This window comes from Ixodes scapularis, unplaced genomic scaffold (genome assembly GCF_016920785.2).
Source record: "Ixodes scapularis isolate PalLabHiFi unplaced genomic scaffold, ASM1692078v2 ptg000320l_1___fragment_1__unscaffolded, whole genome shotgun sequence".
NCBI classification, from domain to species: Eukaryota; Metazoa; Arthropoda; class Arachnida; order Ixodida; family Ixodidae; genus Ixodes; species Ixodes scapularis.
The window spans coordinates 733794-757756 of NW_024609961.1; the positions used below are offsets into that span (position 1 = coordinate 733794).

Below are 23963 nucleotides of genomic sequence, written 5' to 3' on the forward strand. Positions count from 1 at the left end.
TGATTAGTATACTTGGGAGTTGTGTGAATATTTATACAGCATGTAGTTGGTCAGCCATTTCAAAGTTGCGACGAGTCACTCGCAGTAGATGAGCAATTTAGCCAATGCAGTATAACCGCTAGCCTGGGGTCTATAGGTCTTTAACGTGCACCACGCAGTAGTGATACAGAACCGCAGGCCGGTACGATGCTCATCCAGATCGAAACGGGCGGGGGTGGGGATTGAACCAAGGTTGATTAGTACAAAACGTAAACATCGCAGGAGCTTCCTCGCTAAAGTTTGTAATCGTGCGGTTACCTGGGGCAGAAACGAATTCCCCAAGGCCCAACATGCGACGCATGGATTTCGCATCGATTCTCAGACAGTCCAACGTTCAAATAAAGCTAAGAGAATGTGAAAATTGCATGCTAAATGTCTTATCGATCCTCAAACACATCCGGAAACCCGAGCACCGCTAAGGCGATATTACTGATGCTGTCGCACAGGTGCTAATATCCAGAGCGATCTTGCACAGAAAGGGTATAAAGTATAATCCTTTCAGATCTTCACGTTATACCTACGTCAGAAAGCACGAAGAAGCCCTAAATCGTCGGCAAACTGCGGCACATCACGACTTCGCGCACCGAACAAACTCGCATCCACCAGCTCTGGGTGCTGCCATCTTACCGATGACATCACGGCTCTCGAGAGGTCACGTGACGAGTCGTCACTCGGTTGCTACGGAAACCGAGCCAGCTCAGCTCGTTGCTATGGTACCGCGTGTGACCAATCGCGGTGAGAGGCGGCACAGGGAAAAGCGTGGCGCTACTCTGACAGCTACGCTGCCATATCGAGTGGCTCTAGCTAGCCCCTAAGGCGGTATTCACACGAGGGAGAAATCCCGGGGATTTCTCCCCGGCACGCGCGCATCACGAGACGAAAATGCGAGGCTTTTGCACACCGCAAAGCCTGACGTTTTCGTTGTGGGATGCGCGTGCCGTGGAGAAATTCCCGGGATTTCTCCCTCCTGTGAATACCCCTTAAGAGCTTGGCCCTTAAAACGGCTAATCCGAACCACTTCGCTCGTAGCGTCCGAGAGGGCGCTACGAGCAAAGTGACTTGGATTAGCCGGTTTTTTCCATATGCGGACTGTGGAGGTACCTAAATAGCACTTCGGTGGCCCCACTCGTCCCTTCTAGTACACTCTATCTAGATTTCAGACGCCATGTTCTTCCTAGAACTGCGGCGCGGCACGTTTTTCGAGCATTTCCACAACAATGAATGGCGCCACTTTTCCCAGTATAGAGGGGCTTTACGAGAGTCCAGAGCCGTTTAACCTGAGAGAGTTTGGCAAATGGGCGAAGCTTGTTGCCCGCTAGGACCAGCGCATCTCGCAATAACACAAAATGGTATTACTTATTTGTGTTGTTTATTACTGAGAAATCACATAAAGTTCCTATGAGTCAGAGCCACAAAATGGCGGACGGAAGTAGTCCTCCCCGGTTGTCAGATGACGCTGCTGTGGTTGCTAGGCTGTCAAAATCTCCTTAAGAAGGCCGAACTTTCTCACTATAAACAGCTCTGCAAGAGGCATGTAACTTGGCGCCCCGCTGCGGCGAGACGCCGAAACACCCTTGTCTCGAGCGATGGAATGTCCACTCGTGCTTCTCGCGTTCCTCTGGCTACCGCTTCTTTTCTCGTCGGGTTTGAAAACCATGTTTCGGGTCCTCACCGCTGTAAAAGCTGTGCGCTGAATGCCAGACTCCCCGAGAAATGCTCTGTGCTACCAGATGCTCGCACTCCAAATCTGCAACCGGGTACTCTGTGGCTCCGTCATTGAACTGCCAGGCTTTGTGAGCATAGGATATGGTCAAACAAATGTGTTTTTTTTTATTCGTGTGTTAACATGGGCAACCGCCTCGCGGCACAAGCGCTAAGGCGGCCGTAGCGGCCGGCTTCGCTATCGGGTTAAAACTGTCATGGTAAACTTCCACCAGCCCGCCTGCGCACTGACTGTAATTTCGTAAATGTTCCTCCCAACGGCGCTAATCGAATGAGAATAAAGTGCTTGAATGTTCTGCCTAGGGTAGTGCCATTTGGGTGCCCTATCTGGAACAACTTCGGTGGATTTGAAACGGTACAAAAGCGCTGCACGTTCGCGCCTTTAGTACGGCAGATGATAGGGCGCGCTTGTACGCTCAGGAGTAGGGTGCCTACATGTCTGTCTGTCTGAGGGTGAAGACAACCATTGTTGCCCCGAATGTGCCAGCGCATGACGCTCTCGCGTACTCGGTGCGTGACTTGGCCGGTAAAATGGCGTCTATGCATTAATTAGCCAAAGCTACGCGCTCGAACTGAGTGACACCAGATTGGCGCAATTAAAAAAGCAAAACGAAAAAAAGAAAAAGACGATTGCGCAGAAAAAGGACTGAGATGTCACCACTCAAGCAAAAGCGCGCGTGTTTGTGCAACGACTGGAACACCGAAACGACCGTTGCAAGGGTCCGCAACCGTCAGTTACCATAGCGACGGAGGGACGCACGCATGTGTCGTTCACGACGCAAGGAGTTGGAGCGAGCCCAACTTTTCCCGCTGCGTTGGAAACAACCGAAACAACCGCAGCGACAGACCAATCACAGATCGAGGAGAACTGCACTCTAAGAAAAAATGGAGGAAAAAAGTAGCAACGGCGCGCCTTCCTCCCTTCTACCGACGCGCCCCCAAGCGGACACGAGAAAAGGGGAGGAACGAAACGTTTTTCTCCTTCTCCAGGCAGACGGGTGAAAGCTTTCGCCCTCCCGACTCATCGTCTTTCGGTTTCGTTTTTCGAGCAGGTCGCGCACGTTGTTTAATTAATAGCTGTTGAGTTGATTGAGCTTCAGCAGCAGCGAAGGCCGCCTGTAATTCCGTCTTCTAGTTTAAACGTCCAGAACATTTCGGTTGCATTGACGTTTTTATCGCTAATTTTATGAAACGAGCAAACGAAGCCGCTAGAAACAGCGAAGTTCCGGAGCAGTGCCAGCAGCGCCACGTACACTGGGGGATGGCCGTCTCCGGATTGCGTGACTCGCGCGGCACGGAACTGACGGAACTACAGCCACTGCAGCACTATAGACTACAGTAGCGAAAGCACGCGGAACTGTGTCGACGTTTTCGACGTTATGGAAACCGCAAGAACTGCGTCCAAGACAGGCGGGTTTTGCTGCCGGCTGCCTGGGTGCCTTCCCCCCTGAGTTCGGTTCTGTTTTCCGATGCCGAGTGCAACCGGCGTTCAACGTGGTTCTGTGTTTGTGCGTGTCAGCAACATAGCTGCAACATCGTGATGGCAGTGTTGGGTTGTGAACAGAAGACTGGAATTATCGCTGATGTGACCATGTGTTCGCGTATCAGTGGTGTAACAAGAAGATGAGATCGTAAACTGTTGGGCATTGATGCCGCTGGTCGGGTTGTGATCGGAGGGGATGGGGTGTCGCAGGTTGACATTCCGCTTTACATTAAAAAGTTTAATACCACTTGAGGGATTACGTGCAATCGATCAATGTGCGAATAGTCATGTTGGAACGCTGGTCTGAACAGTAGAAGCTCCTATCGTACAGTGGCCAATGTGACTGTCGGAATTGTCTCGTCCCCGAGAGCGATCGCGCACAGGAGCAAGGACTGAACAGTACGAAATCGTGACGTAAAGTACGTATATTTACAGTATGGAATTTCGGCATTAAAAACAATAGTAGGTAAAATTGAGAAAAAAAAAAGGCTACCCCCTATTTTGCTGTTTAATTATACTACGGTTGCTGGAGAAACTGCCCTCCGTGGCGCGCTGGAATGAGCGCTAGAAGTTTTCGGGCTCGCCACGGCGTAGCTCCGTACTCCTTACACTTAACACCTGCCGCAAGTCGCGGCTTTGACTGCATTTAAGTTGATGGAAAAGCAATTTCTCAGTCCGTGAAGCATCACTTCCAGCTGACTGAATATCCGCTCTACAGAGATTAATTCAAGACGACAATTGCAGCTTTGCGCGAACAGCAGAAATAGAGAAACAAATAGAAATACAGGCTACGACGTGCCGTGTGGGGAAACAAACTCATGGCTTCGAACCGCATTGGAGCGGCTTGATTTTTTGGCTTTCAAATAATTGCGGCATGATTGAGCGTTTACTTTTTAATAAGAGATTCAACCCCTGAGCCATTCAAAATACTCTCAGAGGTATGACATTGCTGGGAAAAAATGAACATGCTGGGAATATTTTTTATTGCTTAGGGAGTCACCGGAAAGTTCCGCACGTTCAAAACGACCAGTATAAAAGACAGAAACGCAGAGCACCGGTGTAGTGTTCGGGTTAGTGTGGTGTTCCGTTGTATTGATATTTGTGTGTGCAGTGCGTGTGCTTAATGTATGTTCACCTGATGCTTGTAATAAGTGTAATGGGTGTCATGTGTGTATAGTAGAGGATCCTCAAGGCACAGTAGTAGCCTGAGAGAAGCAAATTATTTTTTGTAGAACATGAATTGGGCGGTACCTAGCGCCACCTAGCTTAGCTACTTGCAATTAGTCTGCTTGACCCCGCCATCTGGTGGCTAGCGATTTAACCTTATTTCACGCTACGCGATAAACAGCGGCTTCGAGTTTGTTCTTTCGAGAGCGGCTTTTGGTTCCGCGGAGTAAGTTTGCCCTTCTCCGTGATGTGCGGTTGACGAAGGAATTGTGACTCGAGGAACAGCAAAGGTAAGACGCAAAGTGCGCGAAGTAAGTGGGTATCGGTTGTCTCCGTTTAAAGGGATACTTCAACGAAATTTGAATTTTACCCGCCGTGTACAGAAATAGGTCGACTATGATCCACAATACTCGAAAATGACAACCGCACGTCCGTATTTTGAGCAGATGGCTGTATTTTTCGTTCTAAACGGCCCACTCTGGCAAGCAGTCGGAGAACAGCCAGCGGAGGCCACGTCACATCCGGCGCAGTCATGACGTAGGACGTCTCAATCAACGATTGGAGGAAAGCTGCGGCGAGGCTGACGTGGTTATGAATTTCGTCACTTGGTGGCGTTCACGAGTAAAGTTATGTTACAACCTATACGTTTGACCTGCCTGCGGTCTGAACGGCCTCACAAGTCACAACCCGGCCACCCGGCAAACACGGCCACCCTGTGATCCCAGTGTCCGTGAACCCACTAATCCCGTGCCAAACACGGTAGTCGGTTCGTGCTTTGTGTCGCGATGGCGTGTCGCGGAAACAGAAAACTTAGCGACACCAGCGAGGACGAAGACATCGCTTCTGCGATGGTGAAAGATCGCCGATTCGGCTTACAGCCGTACATTTACGACCCATCTGCGTCGTCTTCATCTGAAGGCGACGGGGACGGGCCGGACACGCCACCACCAGCCCGTCGTGTGGGCTCCGCGAATTGGTAAGTTTTCTATTTCATTCGCGATCAAGAAATATTTCATTTTTATTTCGTACATATTTTCGCGATTGGCAGGCGCGGCATGTATTGAAACGGCGGGATGTTGCTATGATATCAGGATATGCCTCCATCTTCTTGGTGCCGATCAAGGCTATGCATGCGCACTCTACCTTTACGAATTAGCAGTTGCAAAACATAGATACGCTGTGGCGATTGCCGGCGTGCGGTCGCCTCAGCCCGACAGGCTCCAACGCGCGAGCGATAATAATGGCAGTTTTCGGCACCGAAAACTGCCATTATCAAAGTTTTATGGATGAGGTAGATGTTGCAAACACCTTAGAAAACATCGAGTAAAGTTTCGTAGTGCCCTTGTATTTCCGGCATTCATTCATTGAGCAAAATTTGTCCCAACAGGTGCTCTTGCAACGGCTGCAGAGCGATGCTGACGGACTACGAGTCCCTGTGCTGCCGAGAGGTTGACCGTGCAAGAGAGCTCTGCCAGGACCAGGGGGTGTCCTGTATCACCAAGCACCCCTGGTTCGAGCTCTACTGCCTGAACAGGCCAGTGCTGGACCTGGCGTATGTCACAATGCAATACTTCTGCCCTTTGGATGCGGGGAACCGGACCCAAGAGGAGTATGTATATTCAACTGATCAGTGGTGTAGCCAGGAATTTTTTGTCGGGGTCGGGGCCAAGGTGGCCGGGATGTCCACGACTTGGGGTGCGGAGAGGGGGAGGGGGTTCAAAATGCATGTGTATATTATAGTGTCAGCTAAATATTTGTGGGGGGGGGGGCTGTAGACCCCCCCCCTTGTTGATTACACCCCTGCAGCTTATTGCAGTCATTCTAGTTGTTACGGCTGGCTTCCACTCCAAATATTCGTGTTTACAGCTACAAACACAGCGTTGGTGTCATGCTTTTTTCAGGCATTATGAAAAATCCTGTCTCTAAAATCAAAATCTTGATATGTGGTCATTTCACCACACTAGTAATATTGATAAATGTCATTATTCTCCTAAGAACAAGAAATTTATACGGTGTGCAAATATTTGAATATGAATCGAACATGAAGCTCTCAAATAATTCTATTTGCAAATCTGATTTCTCATATTAGGTATTGCGAAAGATGTGGTTGGTGCAGCACAAGCGAAATACTTTTTCCTTCCCTCCATTCTAGCAGGCTGTTGTATTGAACTTCCAAATATGCAAAATACATTTTAATTTTACCGGTCCACCCTGGTGTAGTGCGACAGGGTAAAGATAAATTAAAAGCAAGCTTTTGTGCCACTAACGGATACCAATTTTAGGGGGCACTGGAGCGTTTAAAATGAAAACATAGTTGGAAAGCACAATGTGTTACAAGAAAAAAAATGTGATAGGCAATTTTATTTCAGTGGCCACATTGTTATGGCCCAATTAGCATGACTGACCACCAATAATGTTCAGCAGCTGGTACTGCACAGGAACTTGTATTTGAGCTTGTTACATACACATGGTCTTCTATTCGATGATCGGTTCTTAATTCGATTTAGCTACTACGATTAGGTACTCGCACACCTTTCAAGAAAAAAAAAAGAATAACAGCAGTGTGCTTATCTGGTAACTGCAACACTGTGCATGTAAATAAACAGAATCAGACATCATTTATCTGTTAACTACCACACTGTGCATGTAAATAAACAGGGTCAGACATCATTTATCTGTTAACTGCCACACTGTGCATGTAAATAAACAGGGTCAGACATCATTTCAGAATAATTAGAGAGAGTACCCATGCTTTCAGAATTCCACCAAAAAAAGTTTATTGCTCTTTCCTACAATGACAATCTCGTTACCGTGAAACCGCACAATTGTCTATAGACCACAACATAAATATCGATACTGCAATGAAAAGCCCGAAAAACTAAATGCCAACAAACAGTGAAGATACACTTGTTCAAGCAGTATTAAATATAATTAAAATCCTTCTGCATACAAAATGTTGTTAGAAGTTCCCCATGCTACAGGACAGTAATGATGTAAACTGCGAGATGTCATTGGAGATTGTTGACACTATACAAACGCATAGTAGAAAAGGTCAGAAGCAAATAGTGATTAGCTTTTCCCTCTTTGCTCAGAGTTCAACGCTGGTTTCTGCCATCTCATCTCATTACAGGAAGTACCGCTACACGGCATACCACCAGTTCACCTGGTGGGTGCACAAGAGGCTGGGGCGGGGAAACCGAGTGGTGCTGCCCAGCTGCGTCGTCTGTCAGATTCGGCAAGAATTCCCGTCCACAGATGGGACATACAGGGGGTTCAAAAAATAAAAAAAGTATTGGCCACCTGAAGGACTCGTTTACGGCATGTTTTGTCCAGCCCTTCAAAGACACCTTCATCAATAAAAGACAGCAAATGTCGCCAAGCTCTAGGCTCGTAAGTTTAGCAATAGGTTGCAACCTATGAACCTAAGAATGGCTTGCGAGGTCGTTAATGACTAGTAGGTACGATAACGTGAACAGTTAAGTTTTCCTGATTATAATGCATTTTTCATTCAACAGAGCGGAACTTCACCTGTGCTTTTTCAGACTGTTCAGGCAGTGAAGAGGGAGAAGCTAAGTTTTATCATCTACCATAATATCTCAAGAGAAGACCCATCCCCAAAAGATAGCCCACCCTGATTTTCAGCATAACTTCTTATTATCCTAATGGCTTTAGTTGAACTCAATTTTGCACGCTGAAAGTTAGTCCACCCTGTATTTTCGCCTAATATGCTCTCAGTTTTACGTGGGCTGTCTCTTGGTATATTATGGTAAGTCGCTCCTATTTACTGCATAAGTGGTTTTAGTGATAAACATTTGATTTGCAAAAGTAGAAGTTAAAAACTAGCGATAGCTTATTCGCATTAACTGCACTGCACCGTGTGCATGGTGCAACACCGGCAACCAAGTCGAAGGTCTAGACAAATACATGTATGGTAATTCCAAATTCTCGTATATCTTTGTAGCAAGAACTTGAGCCTCCAGCAAAATTGGCGCATATATCCTGCATATGAGCTTCCATTCAAAGCAAAGCTGCATTTGTCCACAGAAAAGGCAGACTAACATAAAACAAAGTGTCACAGTAGCACCTGAAACTCGAGAATTCCGAGGCAGTCATTGGGTTCAAACGGTTCATTGACCAAAATGAAGTTGCAAGTGTTGCTCGCTGGAAGGACAAAACAAAGAGGTGGGGAAAGGCGGTGGTTCTTTGCCAATGAATGTAAGAAAATTTACATTTGTTATTAAACAGCTGATACGTAGTCACCTTGGAAATCACTGTCTAAACCAGATTTGTAACACTTGTGGTGATCAAGTCTTGAAGCAAGGCACAAAAATGCAGCTGGCAACTGTAGTTCATATGCTTGAGTAAGGTCCAGTGTAAAAAATACCAACCCACTTTGCAAATTAGTTAGTTTTTGTATCATCGTCATAGGATACACCACGGCTTTCACCACCTGCAGGATTATGACTGCTCACCACCAGATGACCAAGCAGCAGATGAGGATGAAAATCGTAATGACCAAGCGGAGAGCAAACTCCATCTCCAATGGTCTCATTCCCAATGAATGGGCCCGTTCCCAGGTGGCTTGGGAGACAAGCAAGGGTACTACTGAGAAGAATCGCAGAGGATATGGCGTGCACACCCGAGAGAAGAGCAAAGTAGAGCTGAGAAGGACAACTACCAGTCTGCAAATTCCGTAAAAATTCCAGTAGTCCAATTGGTCTCGGATGCCTCCTTTGAGAATGCCATGGTCTTCAAACTACCAGCCAAGCACTGTAAAGAGCCACCTCTAGAGGGCCTCCTTACAAGCAACAACACTTCCTGCGTTCCATTCTTGATCATATTCATGAGGCAAGTTGGGATTTTTTTTTTAACCCAACCTCCTTCCTATACCATCTGCCCTGTCCTCGCTAATATCAGCAGCCTCCGATAACCCCCTTTCTTGTCTTTTGGCTCCTGAAACATTTTTACTCTACTACTGCATGTGGCGATCAACTTTTTCCTCATGCAAAGATTGAAACTTTGAGCCTTTAAACAAAATCTTCGGATGCAAGTCGGCCAAGAACTGGCTTCTGTCATGTATCGGCTGGTGGCCAAGAGATAGCGTTGCCAGGCAAATGCACTTACCAGCGCTCTTCAAAAGCACGGGCCTGGGGCACGGTACGTGTGCACGGGCATTGGGATTCGAGGCACCATTAAAAAGCAACGTTTGGACGCTCCTTGGTGTTGTGCTTGGGCTTTACCCAGGATACATTACATTTTAGCGACGAGGTCGGTCAACGTCCAAGAACTACAGCGGGATGACCACCCAAGGCAAGCTGGAAGAATTCGACCAGACAGCTTCTACTGCAAGGCGAACAGAATAACAGATCCTTAAAAGAAAAGGGCCCTACTGCTTACACGTTGTGGAGCACAGACGTACAAAGTCGTGCGAGCACTGGCTGCACCGAGAACACCCAGAAGTGTCAATTTCGGTGAACTCATGGTGATGCTGCTTTGACCCGCAGCCGTCGGAGCTCTTCGGCACAACGAAGTTCCAGCGAAGAGACCAGCAGCCTGGGAGTCAATTTCCAGCTACACGACAGCCCTAAAGAAGCTAGCTGCTGATTGTAACTTTGGGATTCTAGTGACACAGGCGGCTGCAACAACTTCCAGTACCGCAGGCATGGGTTTGGCTACAACTGGAACGACAGCTGGTTCCGTCAACTTGGGAGCAACTGGAACTTCAGTTCCGGTGAGTCAACCAGTTTTCAACCCAACCATGCTACCTCTCGACGTCAGGCCGAGATTGTTTTGTTCGTGGCATAAGAGACGAGCATCTACAACAGAGTCTGTTTGCAGGGACCAACTTAACGTTTCATAAAGCATACGACATGGCCGTGCGGACAGAAAGTGCTGCACAACATCAACGAGATTTGAAAACCCAAAAATCTTAGGTTTAAGCTGTCAAAAAAGCAATATTACTGCTGAAATTGTGGAAACGGAAAGACAAAACAAACTGTCAGAATCCCAGACGTGCTACCGATGCCAAGAACAGCATTCGGCGTTCTCGTGCAAGTTCCAAAATACACGATGTAACCTCTGCCCCAAGAAGGGGCATGTCAAAAAGGCTTGTTTCAAGAAGTTAAGGGCGCAGCACCAAGCGTGGATGACACACAACGTGGAACAGGACAATGAGACCCTTGATTCTGATGATGATCTTTCGGACAAGTCATGGAGCCTGCATGAGCTGAATGCTGCCTAAGGTCATCCTGGAGATTGAAAACCGAGAGCTGGAATTTGAGATCAATTCGACAGATGCTTGCTCAATCATCAATGAAGCCACGTATTGTCCTCTGTAGCCCACGAAGCCCCAATCACTGAACCAGGAGGGAATAATCCTTCATACCTGGTCAGGAGAAATTTTACAAGTACTTGGAAAGGCGAATGTTTCCGTCAGGCATTGATTGAAACAATACATCTTGTCGTTGGTAGTGACACGTGGAACCAGTTCCAGTCTTCAGGAAGAGACTGGTTCAAAGAGCTGAAGATTAGGGTCTGTGGAATTCACCTCCTCGGCACCAGAAACAACATTGTGAACATTTTGAAGGTACATGAGGATGTTTCTGATGCGAAGATCACGGGGCACAAGGGTCCGCCTGTAAACTTTGATTTAAAAGGGGACGCTACTGCCAATTCCCTCCAATCACAGCCCGTGCCGTTCGCACTGCGTACCGCAGTAGAGGTTGAATTGAAAACTCTCGAGAACCAAGGTATTTTCGAACCGACAAAGCACTTAGAGTGGGCTATACCGGTGGTAGTTGTCCGAAAGAAAGGCGGGACCATTTGGCTATGTGGAGACTACCGAAGTACGGTAAACAAGGAGGCGAAAGCCGCAGTGCACCCTATGCTGACGATTCCAGAAATCCTAACCAATCTGCAAAACAGGTTGGTATTTTCTACACTGGACCTTGCTCAAGCGTATCAACAACTACAGTTAACAACAGAAACAGCCGACGTGTTAACCATTAACACTGCAAAAGGCCTCTACAGGGTAAAAAGGATGCCATTTGGGATCGCCGCCAACACCAGCGATTTTCTATCGATTCATGAAAGCAGTACTACCTAAAATCCCGCGGATCGGGGTATACCTCGATGACGCTATCAGCGGTACGACCGCAGCAGAACATGACTCAACTGGATACAGTTTTCATGCGACTTGCTCAGGCTGGACTTCAACTCAAGAGGTGCAAGTTACGTTTTGCAGTGGAACAAGTTGGATACCTCAGATATATCATCGATACTGCCGGGATACACCCGACAGAGGAGAAACTGAAAGCGACCAAAGAGATGCCCGAACCAACATGCCAAACAATGCTGCAGTCGTTTCTTCGTCTTCTAGCGTTTTTCGATCGGTTTTTGGCAAACAGGGCAACAATCACGAAAGACCTCTACATATTTCTAGAGAAAGACGTCCCCGGTGAATGGCAGGAAACAAATTGGCGAGCCTTTAGACAGTTAAAGTATGTTATTGCACAGCGTGCAGTTCTCGCACACTACGATAAAAACAAAAGCTTGAGCGTGTCATGTGACGCAACCCTCTACGGCATCGAGGCAGTATTAGCTCAGCTAGATTCAGATAGAAACAAAACACCGATCGTCTTTACATCAAGAATGCTCATTAAGGTCGAAAAGGATTTCTTCTAACAGGATTGTGAGGGGCTGGCTACTATCTTTGCCATACACCGTTTTCATCACTACGTCGCAAGGCGTCACGTGAAAAGAATTACTCCCAATTGGATCGTAAAAGGCTGGCTATTATATTCGCCATGGACCGTTTTCATCGCTACGTTGCGGCGCATCACGTGACCATAACGACTGACCACCAACCACTGTTGGGCATCATAGGACAGGAGTCCCCAGTACCGACTGTGCTTTCACCAAGTAGGACATGCTGGTGTGTTAAGCTGGGAGCCTATGATTATAACCTAATCTCTAGACCAGGAAAGCGAAATTAAAACGCTGATGCTTTAGGCAGACTACCATTGCCCGAGACTGACAATGAGCAACATCCTTCAGGCAACGTACTGATGTTAGAAGCCCCGACGAAACCTCCCATGACTGAAAAGGAACTGGCCGACAACACAGCAGTGGATCCCATTCTTGCTGAGGTTTTCCGAACGGTCAAACACGGTGAAGTGAAAAAGCTGGAGCGTAGCGCAAGAAGCTGCATCAAGCAAGTGGAACCTTGGCCTACATCAGACTACCGAGTAAACCTAGAGCAGTGCTGTTGCACCAATGCCTGTTTATCTCCATGCTGATACGCACTAGAAAGAAATGGAGGTGCATCCTGGTTGCAGAGGGCAGCTGCAGCCTTGTAGGATGGCAGCGTTGAGCAGAGGTGCAGCACAACTGCCATGAGCTCCCCCACATACTCTGTAATGAGACATTCAAAGCAATTAAAAAATCTGCACCAGCCACGTACAAATATGAGCACGGGCATATACCATAGGTGCAGTCAGTCTTGCGCTTAGCAACAGTGGGTCCTTTCTTTGCTTTTGGATACTTGATGACCCACATCTTCTCTCCTTTCTTGGTCACCGCTTGGGGCCTTCCCGCATTTTCGTTGTAATGGAGGGCAGCGAGGTAGGTCCTGTACAAGATATGCATGACAAAAAAACACCTAAACAGGAAATAACCAAATTTCTTACACACCTGGCCTTCATGCTTCGGAAGCTGAAGTGGACCTGCTTCGGCGCAAACTGCAACAGAGTACTATGAAAGCACTCTGTTGCAAATGTCTGCGCCGATGTGGACAGTCGAGGAATGTCGCGAAGCAGGTGAGTGGAGAGCACGATCTCCTCCAGCTTCTGGTGCGCAGGGGACCCTACAACAAGAACGTGGGACATAGTGCAATGCAGAAAGCGTATTTCAAGCCTCACAAAAATAAAAATCTGTCCTTACCTTCTGCTAGCCACTTTTTCTCTAGCTCCTCATGCTCACACTCTGGGAAGAGAGGGTCAGCGTGGGTTTGCACACCCACTACGTGTGCCACCAGAGACTTCCATTTTGGCAGGATGAGGTCCTGGTTGTCGACACTTGACCCAGCACACCAGTACAGACGGTTCACCACTGCCCTTGTCCAAGACCCGAGCTCCTCTAAATGCCGTGACTTGGCAGCTGCAGCCAGCTTTTTCTTGATGCCTGAAGTGAAATGTTGTAAACAAGGTAAACATGATGCATGCAGGGTACCTTTGGAAAGCCAACAGGCTCTTTTGAAACTCCAGTGCCAGCTGGAACCTGTCACGCATACTTCAATCTCTTTTTTACTAGCAGCAGCAACAAAGCGTGGCCAAAGCTGGCAGACCTTCTTTTTCTGGAAGCTGCCACAACGCCATTCATATTTTTATGTCTAGATATACCAGGTCTTTCAGTGAAAGCTTTTAAAAATTACTGAAAATAGGTTATCTGAAAAGCAAAGAGGCAAAACAAAAACAAAGAATTTTGAAGGCTACCACCATGGTAGTAAGTAAAGTAAAAAGTAAAAAGAAGCAACCAGCTTCAAGATAGTCACCAACAAACTTTGCGCCGTAATGGGTATGGTAGGACAGGTGCGTATAGTGATATCAAATTTCGAAAATCATACCCATTACAGCGCAAAGTCTGTCGGTGAATATCTCTAAGCCAGTTGCTTCTTTTTACTTTTTGTAAATTGCTTTAGATGACCATGGTGGCAGCCTTCAAAACCCTAATTGCAACATGGCCCTAAAAATTGCTAATTAGAAATTTAAATAGCCCATTTTAGTTAGTTAGATAGCTCAATTTTATATCTTTTGCAACTCTTAACACTTCCCACGGCTGGGGAAGTTTACATTTTCCCAAAGGCTGCCTTCAGGACCACTGCCCAAGCTGGTGATAGTCTCATTGGGATAGATGGAACCTTTTTAAATCTTACCCTTCCCCACATGCCAGCAATCAAAAAGGTGGCAGATATCTGGGTGTTCTCGTCCCAGCCAAGCATTGAGCTGGGGATGCCGGTCGGTTACCAGGATGGCCACAATCAACGAGTGGGCCTCAAAAATGCTGAGGGACCTCTTGAGGCCTTCCAGCTCCATATGATAGCTGCCCCCAGTTTCATTGGACTAAAAGAAACAAACGAGGACAACATGAAGCAGCACAAACGAAACAAAATATGCCAGTTTGTACACCTCAATGTCTGAACATTGAGGTGCGTGTCTTTCCATTGCTGTGTCCAAGTCACAGTAAAGGGAAATGGGTGTAACTCACATCTCTCGATTTTGTAATTCACATTTCCACACTTTGTAATGATGATAACAAATTATTAAAAAAATTACAAGCTACATGGCCGAAAAAATGCTCAGCAGATATTTACCTAGTTGCAAGTATAACATTATATGCTTATGGCAGCATAGAATCTGGAGCACCTATAGAATTTGTGTACATACCTGGACGGTTTCAACGTGAATGACCTTGTTGTCATCGGCATCAAGCATCGTGTAGGAGCCATACTTGGCCGAGTGGCCAGGTGAGTCTGCTCTCCCGTCAGCGGCGATGGTGAGGTGCCTGCCTGCAGCAGCTGCGAACAACTCGTTCTGATGCTTGTTCCAGACCTGGTTACGAAAAATACAGGATAGGCAATTGGGCTTGAAACAGAGACCGAGTTTAAATTAGGTCACATTTTCTTTACAGAATCTACTATTATGTCTTAATGTATGTGTTTTAATGGTTCGAGGACCAAATTTGGCCTACAAGACCAACACACGAGCAGAAAGAAGGAATTTCAGCCATGGGTTACTCCTTTCCAAACCAGGAACGAAACCACTCGTTTCTGTAGTAAACAGTTTCTAGGCCCACTTTATTGTGGTCACGAGGAGCAAAGAGCACAGGGAAAACATGGGGGGGGGGTGTTTCTGTCAGTTTTTAACTTCAGAGTACCTTTTCGATTGAGGGCAGGAGAAAGGCCTTCTGGATGTTGAAGAAGGTGCCATAGGAGAAACAGACAATCCCCATGCTGGTGAGTGTTCTGAGTGTCTTCTTTACGCAGCTGCCACTGAACAGGATTGCCGCAGCCATTAGGATACTCCCCGCCGGCTTCCGCTTGATGATGGGCTGGCTGCACCAGTCATTCACGTGTCCACTCCGACAAATTGAGTAGACTTGCAGGCTGCAGCCAACGACACTCTTGTCCACGTGGATCAGGGGAGCAGCACATACTTGGCACTTCCCCAGGAGAAGGTCAAGGCAAGACTCGAATACAATGAATTTCCTCTCCTTTACCAAAGATGGTGTTTCCCTCTCAAGCCTGCGACACAAAAACCAACATCATCTCAACAAACTGTCTAAGCATGATAGATGATCTCATAAATTCTTACACGACTGCATACGGACCTAACAGAGCTGTCCTCTGGTGGACAATACGTAGGGTCATCTCTTTCCAGTGGCTGCTTCCCTGATACACCCAGGTCTTCTGAATCAGAACTGCACAAAAGGGGGGTCACAAAGTGATGTCTGGGAGTTGCAGGGCCTCAGGGAACTCCTAAAACTAACACAGAAATAGGTGGAGAGGTTGTTGCCAGATGGCGTTCAGATGCTCTAGGCATTGTAGGCCCAAGACCTTTGCATACCTCTGTTCTGGATCACCACAGTTTGACGAGGAAGAGGTCTGCGGCATAATTCCAGAAAGCTCCGTCTGCACTTTCTTGTTCCTCGATGGTATACATGCTTGTGTACCTAGCAAAAAATCGAAGGCATTAGAAATGTGCTCCATTTAAATATAATGAATGGGTTTTTGACTTAAACTCTGTGTGCTAACTACACCAAGCTCTCTTTAACAAATACCAAACATCTGCACAGCTCAAACATCGAGATATATCTGACACCACCTCCTTCTCAGTTTAACTCGCTCAAGTAGAATTCGAACAGAATTAAAATGATTCTCGTGTCAGTATATTTAGTTTACATGAATGACCGTACCTGCGTTTCTGCCGAAGCCTGTTGTCTGCGTCATCACGGACCGTGTCTCGTAACGTGACGATGCTGAAAACACAGGATGTCTAGCAGCAGTCATTGCTCTCAAGGCTGCTGTAAAGTAAACGAAAAGCAGAAATAGTCAATGATTGAGAAACAAAGGAACCTTTGTAGCAACAAAAGCGCTGTGTAGATGTCAAACGTGACAATCACTTTGCCAATATGAAGAGGCCTTTGACGGTTTTGCTCGATACAGGTGACGCAAAAGAGTATAGTCCCCCTTCGGTGTGCTTGCATACCTGTCTGGGTGCGGGCGTCGTCAGTCCATATCAGAGAGGTGGGGGAGGCCACAGGTGGACGCAGAATGGAAACCAACGCACCAAACGTACCTATGGACATATATCAATCAGCGTAAAGGTGCATGATTGAGCGACAAGAAAACTTTAGAAGCAACACAAGCACTGTGTACATGCGTCTGGTGGTTCTGCTTGAAGCAGGTGACACTACGAAGTACAGGTCCCGCTTGGAGCACCTGAGGGGGGATCGGTGGCCGAGTGGGCTAGCGCACACCAGCTCAGAGCACGTGGAGCGAAAGCTCGCGCTGCAGAACCCAAGATGCTGGGTTTTATCCCCACCCCTGCCTGTTTTGATCTGAATGAGCATCGTACCAGCGTGCGGTCGTGCATCACTACTGCGTGATGTTCGTTAAGGACCCCAGGCTAGTGGCTGTACTGCACTGGGTAAATTTCTCATCTACAGCTGGGAGACAAGTCGCCCGTTGAGGTAGACCAAGTTCTAGACTTTATAAACATACACACAACCCAATTTTTTTTTTCTTGAAGCACCTGCATATTTGTCGGGGTGCAGGCTCCATTCGTCAGCGTCAAAGCAGTGGGTGAGGCCGCTGGTAGAGCCAGCCTGGAACCCAACGCTCGAGGGGCGCCTATGAACAGACATGAATCAGCATAGAAGTGCATGATCGAGACACAAAAAACCTTAGAGCAACATTAGCACTGTGTGGATGCGTCTGGCAGTTCCGCTTGAAGCAGGTGACACCACGCAGTATAGGTCCCATCGGAGTGCCTTCATACCTGTCGGGGTGCGGGCTCCATTCGTCCGCGTCAAAGCAGTGGGTGAGGCCGCTGGTAGAGGCAGCCTGGAACCCAACGCTCGAGGGGCGCCTATGAACAGACATGAATCAGCATAGAAGTGCATGATCGAGACACAAAAAACCTTAGAGCAACATTAGCACTGTGTGGATGCGTCTGGCAGTTCCGCTTGAAGCAGGTGACACCACGCAGTATAGGTCCCATCGGAGTGCCTTCATACCTGTCGGGGTGCGGGCTCCATCTGTTCGTGTCGGAGCAGTCGGCGAGGCCGCAGGTGGGCAACCCAACGCTCCAGGGGTGCCTATGAACAGACATGAATCAGCATAGAAGTGCATGATCGAGACACAAAAAACCTTAGAGCAACATTAGCACTGTGTGGATGCGTCTGGCAGTTCCGCTTGAAGCAGGTGACACCACGCAGTATAGGTCCCATCGGAGTGCCTTCATACCTGTCGGGGTGCGGGCTCCATCTGTTCGTGTCAGAGCGGTCGGCGAGGCCGCAGGTGGGCAACCCAACGCTCCAGGGGTGCCTATGAACAGACATGAATCAGCATAGAAGTGCATGATCGAGACACAAAAAACCTTAGAGCAACATTAGCACTGTGTGGATGCGTCTGGCAGTTCCGCTTGAAGCAGGTGACACCACGCAGTATAGGTCCCATCGGAGTGCCTTCATACCTGTCGGGGTGCGGGCTCCATCTGTTCGTGTCGGAGCAGTCGGCGAGGCCGCAGGTGGGCAACCCAACGCTCCAGGGGCGCCTATGAACAGACATGAATCAGCATAGAAGTGCCTGATCGAGACACAAAAAACCTTAGAGCAACATTAGCACTGTGTGGATGCGTCTGGCAGTTCCGCTTGAAGCAGGTGACACCACGCAGTATAGGTCCCATCGGAGTGCCTTCATACCTGTCGGGGTGCGGGCTCCATCTGTTCGTGTCAGAGCGGTCGGCGAGGCCGCAGGTGGGCAACCCAACGCTCCAGGGGTGCCTATGAACAGACATGAATCAGCATAGAAGTGCATGATCGAGACACAAAAAACCTTAGAGCAACATTAGCACTGTGTGGATGCGTCTGGCAGTTCCGCTTGAAGCAGGTGACACCACGCAGTATAGGTCCCATCGGAGTGCCTTCATACCTGTCGGGGTGCGGGCTCCATCTGTTCGTGTCGGAGCAGTCGGCGAGGCCGCAGGTGGGCAACCCAACGCTCCAGGGGCGCCTATGAACAGACATGAATCAGCATAGAAGTGCCTGATCGAGACACAAAAAACCTTAGAGCAACATTAGCACTGTGTGGATGCGTCTGGCAGTTCCGCTTGAAGCAGGTGACACCACGCAGTATAGGTCCCATCGGAGTGCCTTCATACCTGTCGGGGTGCGGGCTCCATCTGTTCGTGTCAGAGCGGTCGGCGAGGCCGCAGGTGGGCAACCCAACGCTCCAGGGGTGCCTATGAACAGACATGAATCAGCATAGAAGTGCATGATCGAGACACAAAAAACCTTAGAGCAACATTAGCACTGTGTGGATGCGTCTGGCAGTTCCGCTTGAAGCAGGTGACACCACGCAGTATAGGTCCCATCGGAGTGCCTTCATACCTGTCGGGGTGCGGGCTCCATCTGTTCGTGTCGGAGCAGTCGGCGAGGCCGCAGGTGGGCAACCCAACGCTCCAGGGGCGCCTATGAACAGACATGAATCAGCATAGAAGTGCCTGATCGAGACACAAAAAACCTTAGAGCAACATTAGCACTGTGTGGATGCGTCTGGCAGTTCCGCTTGAAGCAGGTGACACCACGCAGTATAGGTCCCATCGGAGTGCCTTCATACCTGTCGGGGTGCGGGCTCCATCTGTTCGTGTCGGAGCAGTCGGCGAGGCCGCAGGTGGGCAACCCAACGCTCCAGGGGCGCCTATGAACAGACATGAATCAGCATAGAAGTGCATGATCGAGACACAAAAAACCTTAGAGCAACATTAGCACTGTGTGGATGCGTCTGGCAGTTCCGCTTGAAGCAGGTGACACCACGCAGTATAGGTCCCATCGGAGTGCCTTCATACCTGTCGGGGTGCGGGCTCCATCTGTTCGTGTCAGAGCGGTCGGCGAGGCCGCAGGTGGGCAACCCAACGCTCCAGGGGTGCCTATGAACAGACATGAATCAGCATAGAAGTGCATGATCGAGACACAAAAAACCTTAGAGCAACATTAGCACTGTGTGGATGCGTCTGGCAGTTCCGCTTGAAGCAGGTGACACCACGCAGTATAGGTCCCATCGGAGTGCCTTCATACCTGTCGGGGTGCGGGCTCCATCTGTTCGTGTCAGAGCGGTCGGCGAGGCCGCAGGTGGGCAACCCAACGCTCCAGGGGTGCCTATGAACAGACATGAATCAGCATAGAAGTGCATGATCGAGACACAAAAAACCTTAGAGCAACATTAGCACTGTGTGGATGCGTCTGGCAGTTCCGCTTGAAGCAGGTGACACCACGCAGTATAGGTCCCATCGGAGTGCCTGCATACCTGTCGGGGTGCAGGCTCCATTCGTCCGCGTCAAAGCAGTGGGTGAGGCCGCTGGTAGAGGCAGCCTGGAACCCAACGCTCGAGGGGCGCCTATGAACAGACATGAATCAGCATAGAAGTGCATGATCGAGACACAAAAAACCTTAGAGCAACATTAGCACTGTGTAGATGCGTCTGGCAGTTCCGCTTGAAGCAGGTGACACCACGCAGTATAGGTCCTATCGGAGTGCCTGCATACCTGTCGGGGTGCAGGCTCCATTCGTCCGCGTCAAAGCAGTGGGTGAGGCCGCTGGTAGAGGCAGCCTGGAACCCAACGCTCGAGGGGCGCCTATGAACAGACATGAATCAGCATAGAAGTGCATGATCGAGACACAAAAAACCTTAGAGCAACATTAGCACTGTGTGGATGCGTCTGGCAGTTCCGCTTGAAGCAGGTGACACCACGCAGTATAGGTCCCATCGGAGTGCCTTCATACCTGTCGGGGTGCGGGCTCCATCTGTTCGTGTCGGAGCAGTCGGCGAGGCCGCAGGTGGGCAACCCAACGCTCCAGGGGCGCCTATGAACAGACATGAATCAGCATAGAAGTGCCTGATCGAGACACAAAAAACCTTAGAGCAACATTAGCACTGTGTGGATGCGTCTGGCAGTTCCGCTTGAAGCAGGTGACACCACGCAGTATAGGTCCCATCGGAGTGCCTTCATACCTGTCGGGGTGCGGGCTCCATCTGTTCGTGTCGGAGCAGTCGGCGAGGCCGCAGGTGGGCAACCCAACGCTCCAGGGGCGCCTATGAACAGACATGAATCAGCATAGAAGTGCATGATCGAGACACAAAAAACCTTAGAGCAACATTAGCACTGTGTGGATGCGTCTGGCAGTTCCGCTTGAAGCAGGTGACACCACGCAGTATAGGTCCCATCGGAGTGCCTTCATACCTGTCGGGGTGCGGGCTCCATCTGTTCGTGTCGGAGCAGTCGGCGAGGCCGCAGGTGGGCAACCCAACGCTCCAGGGGCGCCTATGAACAGACATGAATCAGCATAGAAGTGCATGATCGAGACACAAAAAACCTTAGAGCAACATTAGCACTGTGTGGATGCGTCTGGCAGTTCCGCTTGAAGCAGGTGACACCACGCAGTATAGGTCCCATCGGAGTGCCTTCATACCTGTCGGGGTGCGGGCTCCATCTGTTCGTGTCGGAGCGGTCGGCGAGGCCGCAGGTGGGCAACCCAACGCTCCAGGGGTGCCTATGAACAGACATGAATCAGCATAGAAGTGCATGATCGAGACACAAAAAACCTTAGAGCAACATTAGCACTGTGTGGATGCGTCTGGCAGTTCCGCTTGAAGCAGGTGACACCACGCAGTATAGGTCCCATCGGAGTGCCTTCATACCTGTCGGGGTGCGGGCTCCATCTGTTCGTGTCGGAGCGGTCGGCGAGGCCGCAGGTGGGCAACCCAACGCTCCAGGGGTGCCTATGAACAGACATGAATCAGCATAGAAGTGCATGATCGAGACACAAAAAACCTTAGAGCAACATTAGCACTGTGTGGATGCGTCTGGCAGTTCCGCTTGAAGCAGGTGACACCACGCAGTATAGGTCCCATCGGAGTGCCTTCATACCTGTCGGGGTGCGGGCTCCATCTGTTCGTGTCGGAGCAGTCGGCGAGGCCGCAGGTGGGCAACCCAACGCTCCAGGGGTGCCTATGAACAGACATGAATCAGCATAGAAGTGCATGATCGAGACACAAAAAACCTTAGAGCAACATTAGCACTGTGTGGATGCGTCTGGCAGTTCCGCTTGAAGCAGGTGACACCACGCAGTATAGGTCCCATCGGAGTGCCTTCATACCTGTCGGGGTGCGGGCTCCATCTGTTCGTGTCGGAGCGGTCGGCGAGGCCGCAGGTGGGCAACCCAACGCTCCAGGGGTGCCTATGAACAGACATGAATCAGCATAGAAGTGCATGATCGAGACACAAAAAACCTTAGAGCAACATTAGCACTGTGTGGATGCGTCTGGCAGTTCCGCTTGAAGCAGGTGACACCACGCAGTATAGGTCCCATCGGAGTGCCTTCATACCTGTCGGGGTGCGGGCTCCATCTGTTCGTGTCGGAGCAGTCGGCGAGGCCGCAGGTGGGCAACCCAACGCTCCAGGGGCGCCTATGAACAGACATGAATCAGCATAGAAGTGCATGATCGAGACACAAAAAACCTTAGAGCAACATTAGCACTGTGTGGATGCGTCTGGCAGTTCCGCTTGAAGCAGGTGACACCACGCAGTATAGGTCCCATCGGAGTGCCTTCATACCTGTCGGGGTGCGGGCTCCATCTGTTCGTGTCGGAGCGGTCGGCGAGGCCGCAGGTGGGCAACCCAACGCTCCAGGGGTGCCTATGAACAGACATGAATCAGCATAGAAGTGCATGATCGAGACACAAAAAACCTTAGAGCAACATTAGCACTGTGTGGATGCGTCTGGCAGTTCCGCTTGAAGCAGGTGACACCACGCAGTATAGGTCCCATCGGAGTGCCTTCATACCTGTCGGGGTGCGGGCTCCATCTGTTCGTGTCGGAGCAGTCGGCGAGGCCGCAGGTGGGCAACCCAACGCTCCAGGGGCGCCTATGAACAGACATGAATCAGCATAGAAGTGCATGATCGAGACACAAAAAACCTTAGAGCAACATTAGCACTGTGTGGATGCGTCTGGCAGTTCCGCTTGAAGCAGGTGACACCACGCAGTATAGGTCCCATCGGAGTGCCTTCATACCTGTCGGGGTGCGGGCTCCATCTGTTCGTGTCGGAGCGGTCGGCGAGGCCGCAGGTGGGCAACCCAACGCTCCAGGGGTGCCTATGAACAGACATGAATCAGCATAGAAGTGCATGATCGAGACACAAAAAACCTTAGAGCAACATTAGCACTGTGTGGATGCGTCTGGCAGTTCCGCTTGAAGCAGGTGACACCACGCAGTATAGGTCCCATCGGAGTGCCTTCATACCTGTCGGGGTGCGGGCTCCATCTGTTCGTGTCGGAGCGGTCGGCGAGGCCGCAGGTGGGCAACCCAACGCTCCAGGGGTGCCTATGAACAGACATGAATCAGCATAGAAGTGCATGATCGAGACACAAAAAACCTTAGAGCAACATTAGCACTGTGTGGATGCGTCTGGCAGTTCCGCTTGAAGCAGGTGACACCACGCAGTATAGGTCCCATCGGAGTGCCTTCATACCTGTCGGGGTGCGGGCTCCATCTGTTCGTGTCGGAGCGGTCGGCGAGGCCGCAGGTGGGCAACCCAACGCTCCAGGGGTGCCTATGAACAGACATGAATCAGCATAGAAGTGCATGATCGAGACACAAAAAACCTTAGAGCAACATTAGCACTGTGTGGATGCGTCTGGCAGTTCCGCTTGAAGCAGGTGACACCACGCAGTATAGGTCCCATCGGAGTGCCTTCATACCTGTCGGGGTGCGGGCTCCATCTGTTCGTGTCGGAGCGGTCGGCGAGGCCGCAGGTGGGCAACCCAACGCTCCAGGGGTGCCTATGAACAGACATGAATCAGCATAGAAGTGCATGATCGAGACACAAAAAACCTTAGAGCAACATTAGCACTGTGTGGATGCGTCTGGCAGTTCCGCTTGAAGCAGGTGACACCACGCAGTATAGGTCCCATCGGAGTGCCTTCATACCTGTCGGGGTGCGGGCTCCATCTGTTCGTGTCGGAGCAGTCGGCGAGGCCGCAGGTGGGCAACCCAACGCTCCAGGGGTGCCTATGAACAGACATGAATCAGCATAGAAGTGCATGATCGAGACACAAAAAACCTTAGAGCAACATTAGCACTGTGTGGATGCGTCTGGCAGTTCCGCTTGAAGCAGGTGACACCACGCAGTATAGGTCCCATCGGAGTGCCTTCATACCTGTCGGGGTGCGGGCTCCATCTGTTCGTGTCGGAGCGGTCGGCGAGGCCGCAGGTGG

General features: G+C 49.7%; 2 protein-coding genes across 3 annotated transcripts; one reads left to right on the forward strand and one right to left on the reverse strand.

Annotated features, from left to right (window-relative positions):
• The first annotated feature begins 5112 nt into the window (after positions 1 to 5112).
• On the forward strand, positions 5113 to 7772 carry LOC115313518 (P2X purinoceptor 7-like). 2 transcript variants are annotated; one of them, XM_029972520.2, is made up of 3 exons: positions 5113 to 5387; positions 5799 to 6020; positions 7542 to 7772. In XM_029972520.2, exons 1-3 carry the CDS (start codon positions 5197 to 5199, stop codon positions 7693 to 7695), a joined length of 567 nt encoding a protein of 188 aa, XP_029828380.1. In that variant the 5' UTR covers positions 5113 to 5196; the 3' UTR covers positions 7696 to 7772. The 2 variants fall into 2 exon arrangements, with proteins under 2 accessions (XP_029828380.1, XP_042143724.1); XM_042287790.1 differs by having other exon boundaries at positions 5799 to 5963.
• A 3914-nt stretch (positions 7773 to 11686) lies between these two features.
• LOC120842792 lies at positions 11687 to 20263 on the reverse strand. The gene is made up of 12 exons (XM_040213971.1): positions 20233 to 20263; positions 16675 to 16764; positions 16382 to 16489; positions 16033 to 16138; positions 15797 to 15886; positions 15344 to 15710; positions 14854 to 15018; positions 14343 to 14529; positions 13352 to 13591; positions 13103 to 13274; positions 12895 to 13040; positions 11687 to 12823 (listed from the first exon to the last, which is right to left on the reverse strand). The coding sequence occupies exons 3-12, from the start codon at positions 16473 to 16475 to the stop codon at positions 12651 to 12653; spliced, it is 1740 nt and encodes a 579-aa protein (XP_040069905.1). The 5' UTR covers positions 16476 to 16489; positions 16675 to 16764; positions 20233 to 20263; the 3' UTR covers positions 11687 to 12650.
• Positions 20264 to 23963: the final 3700 nt, after the last annotated feature.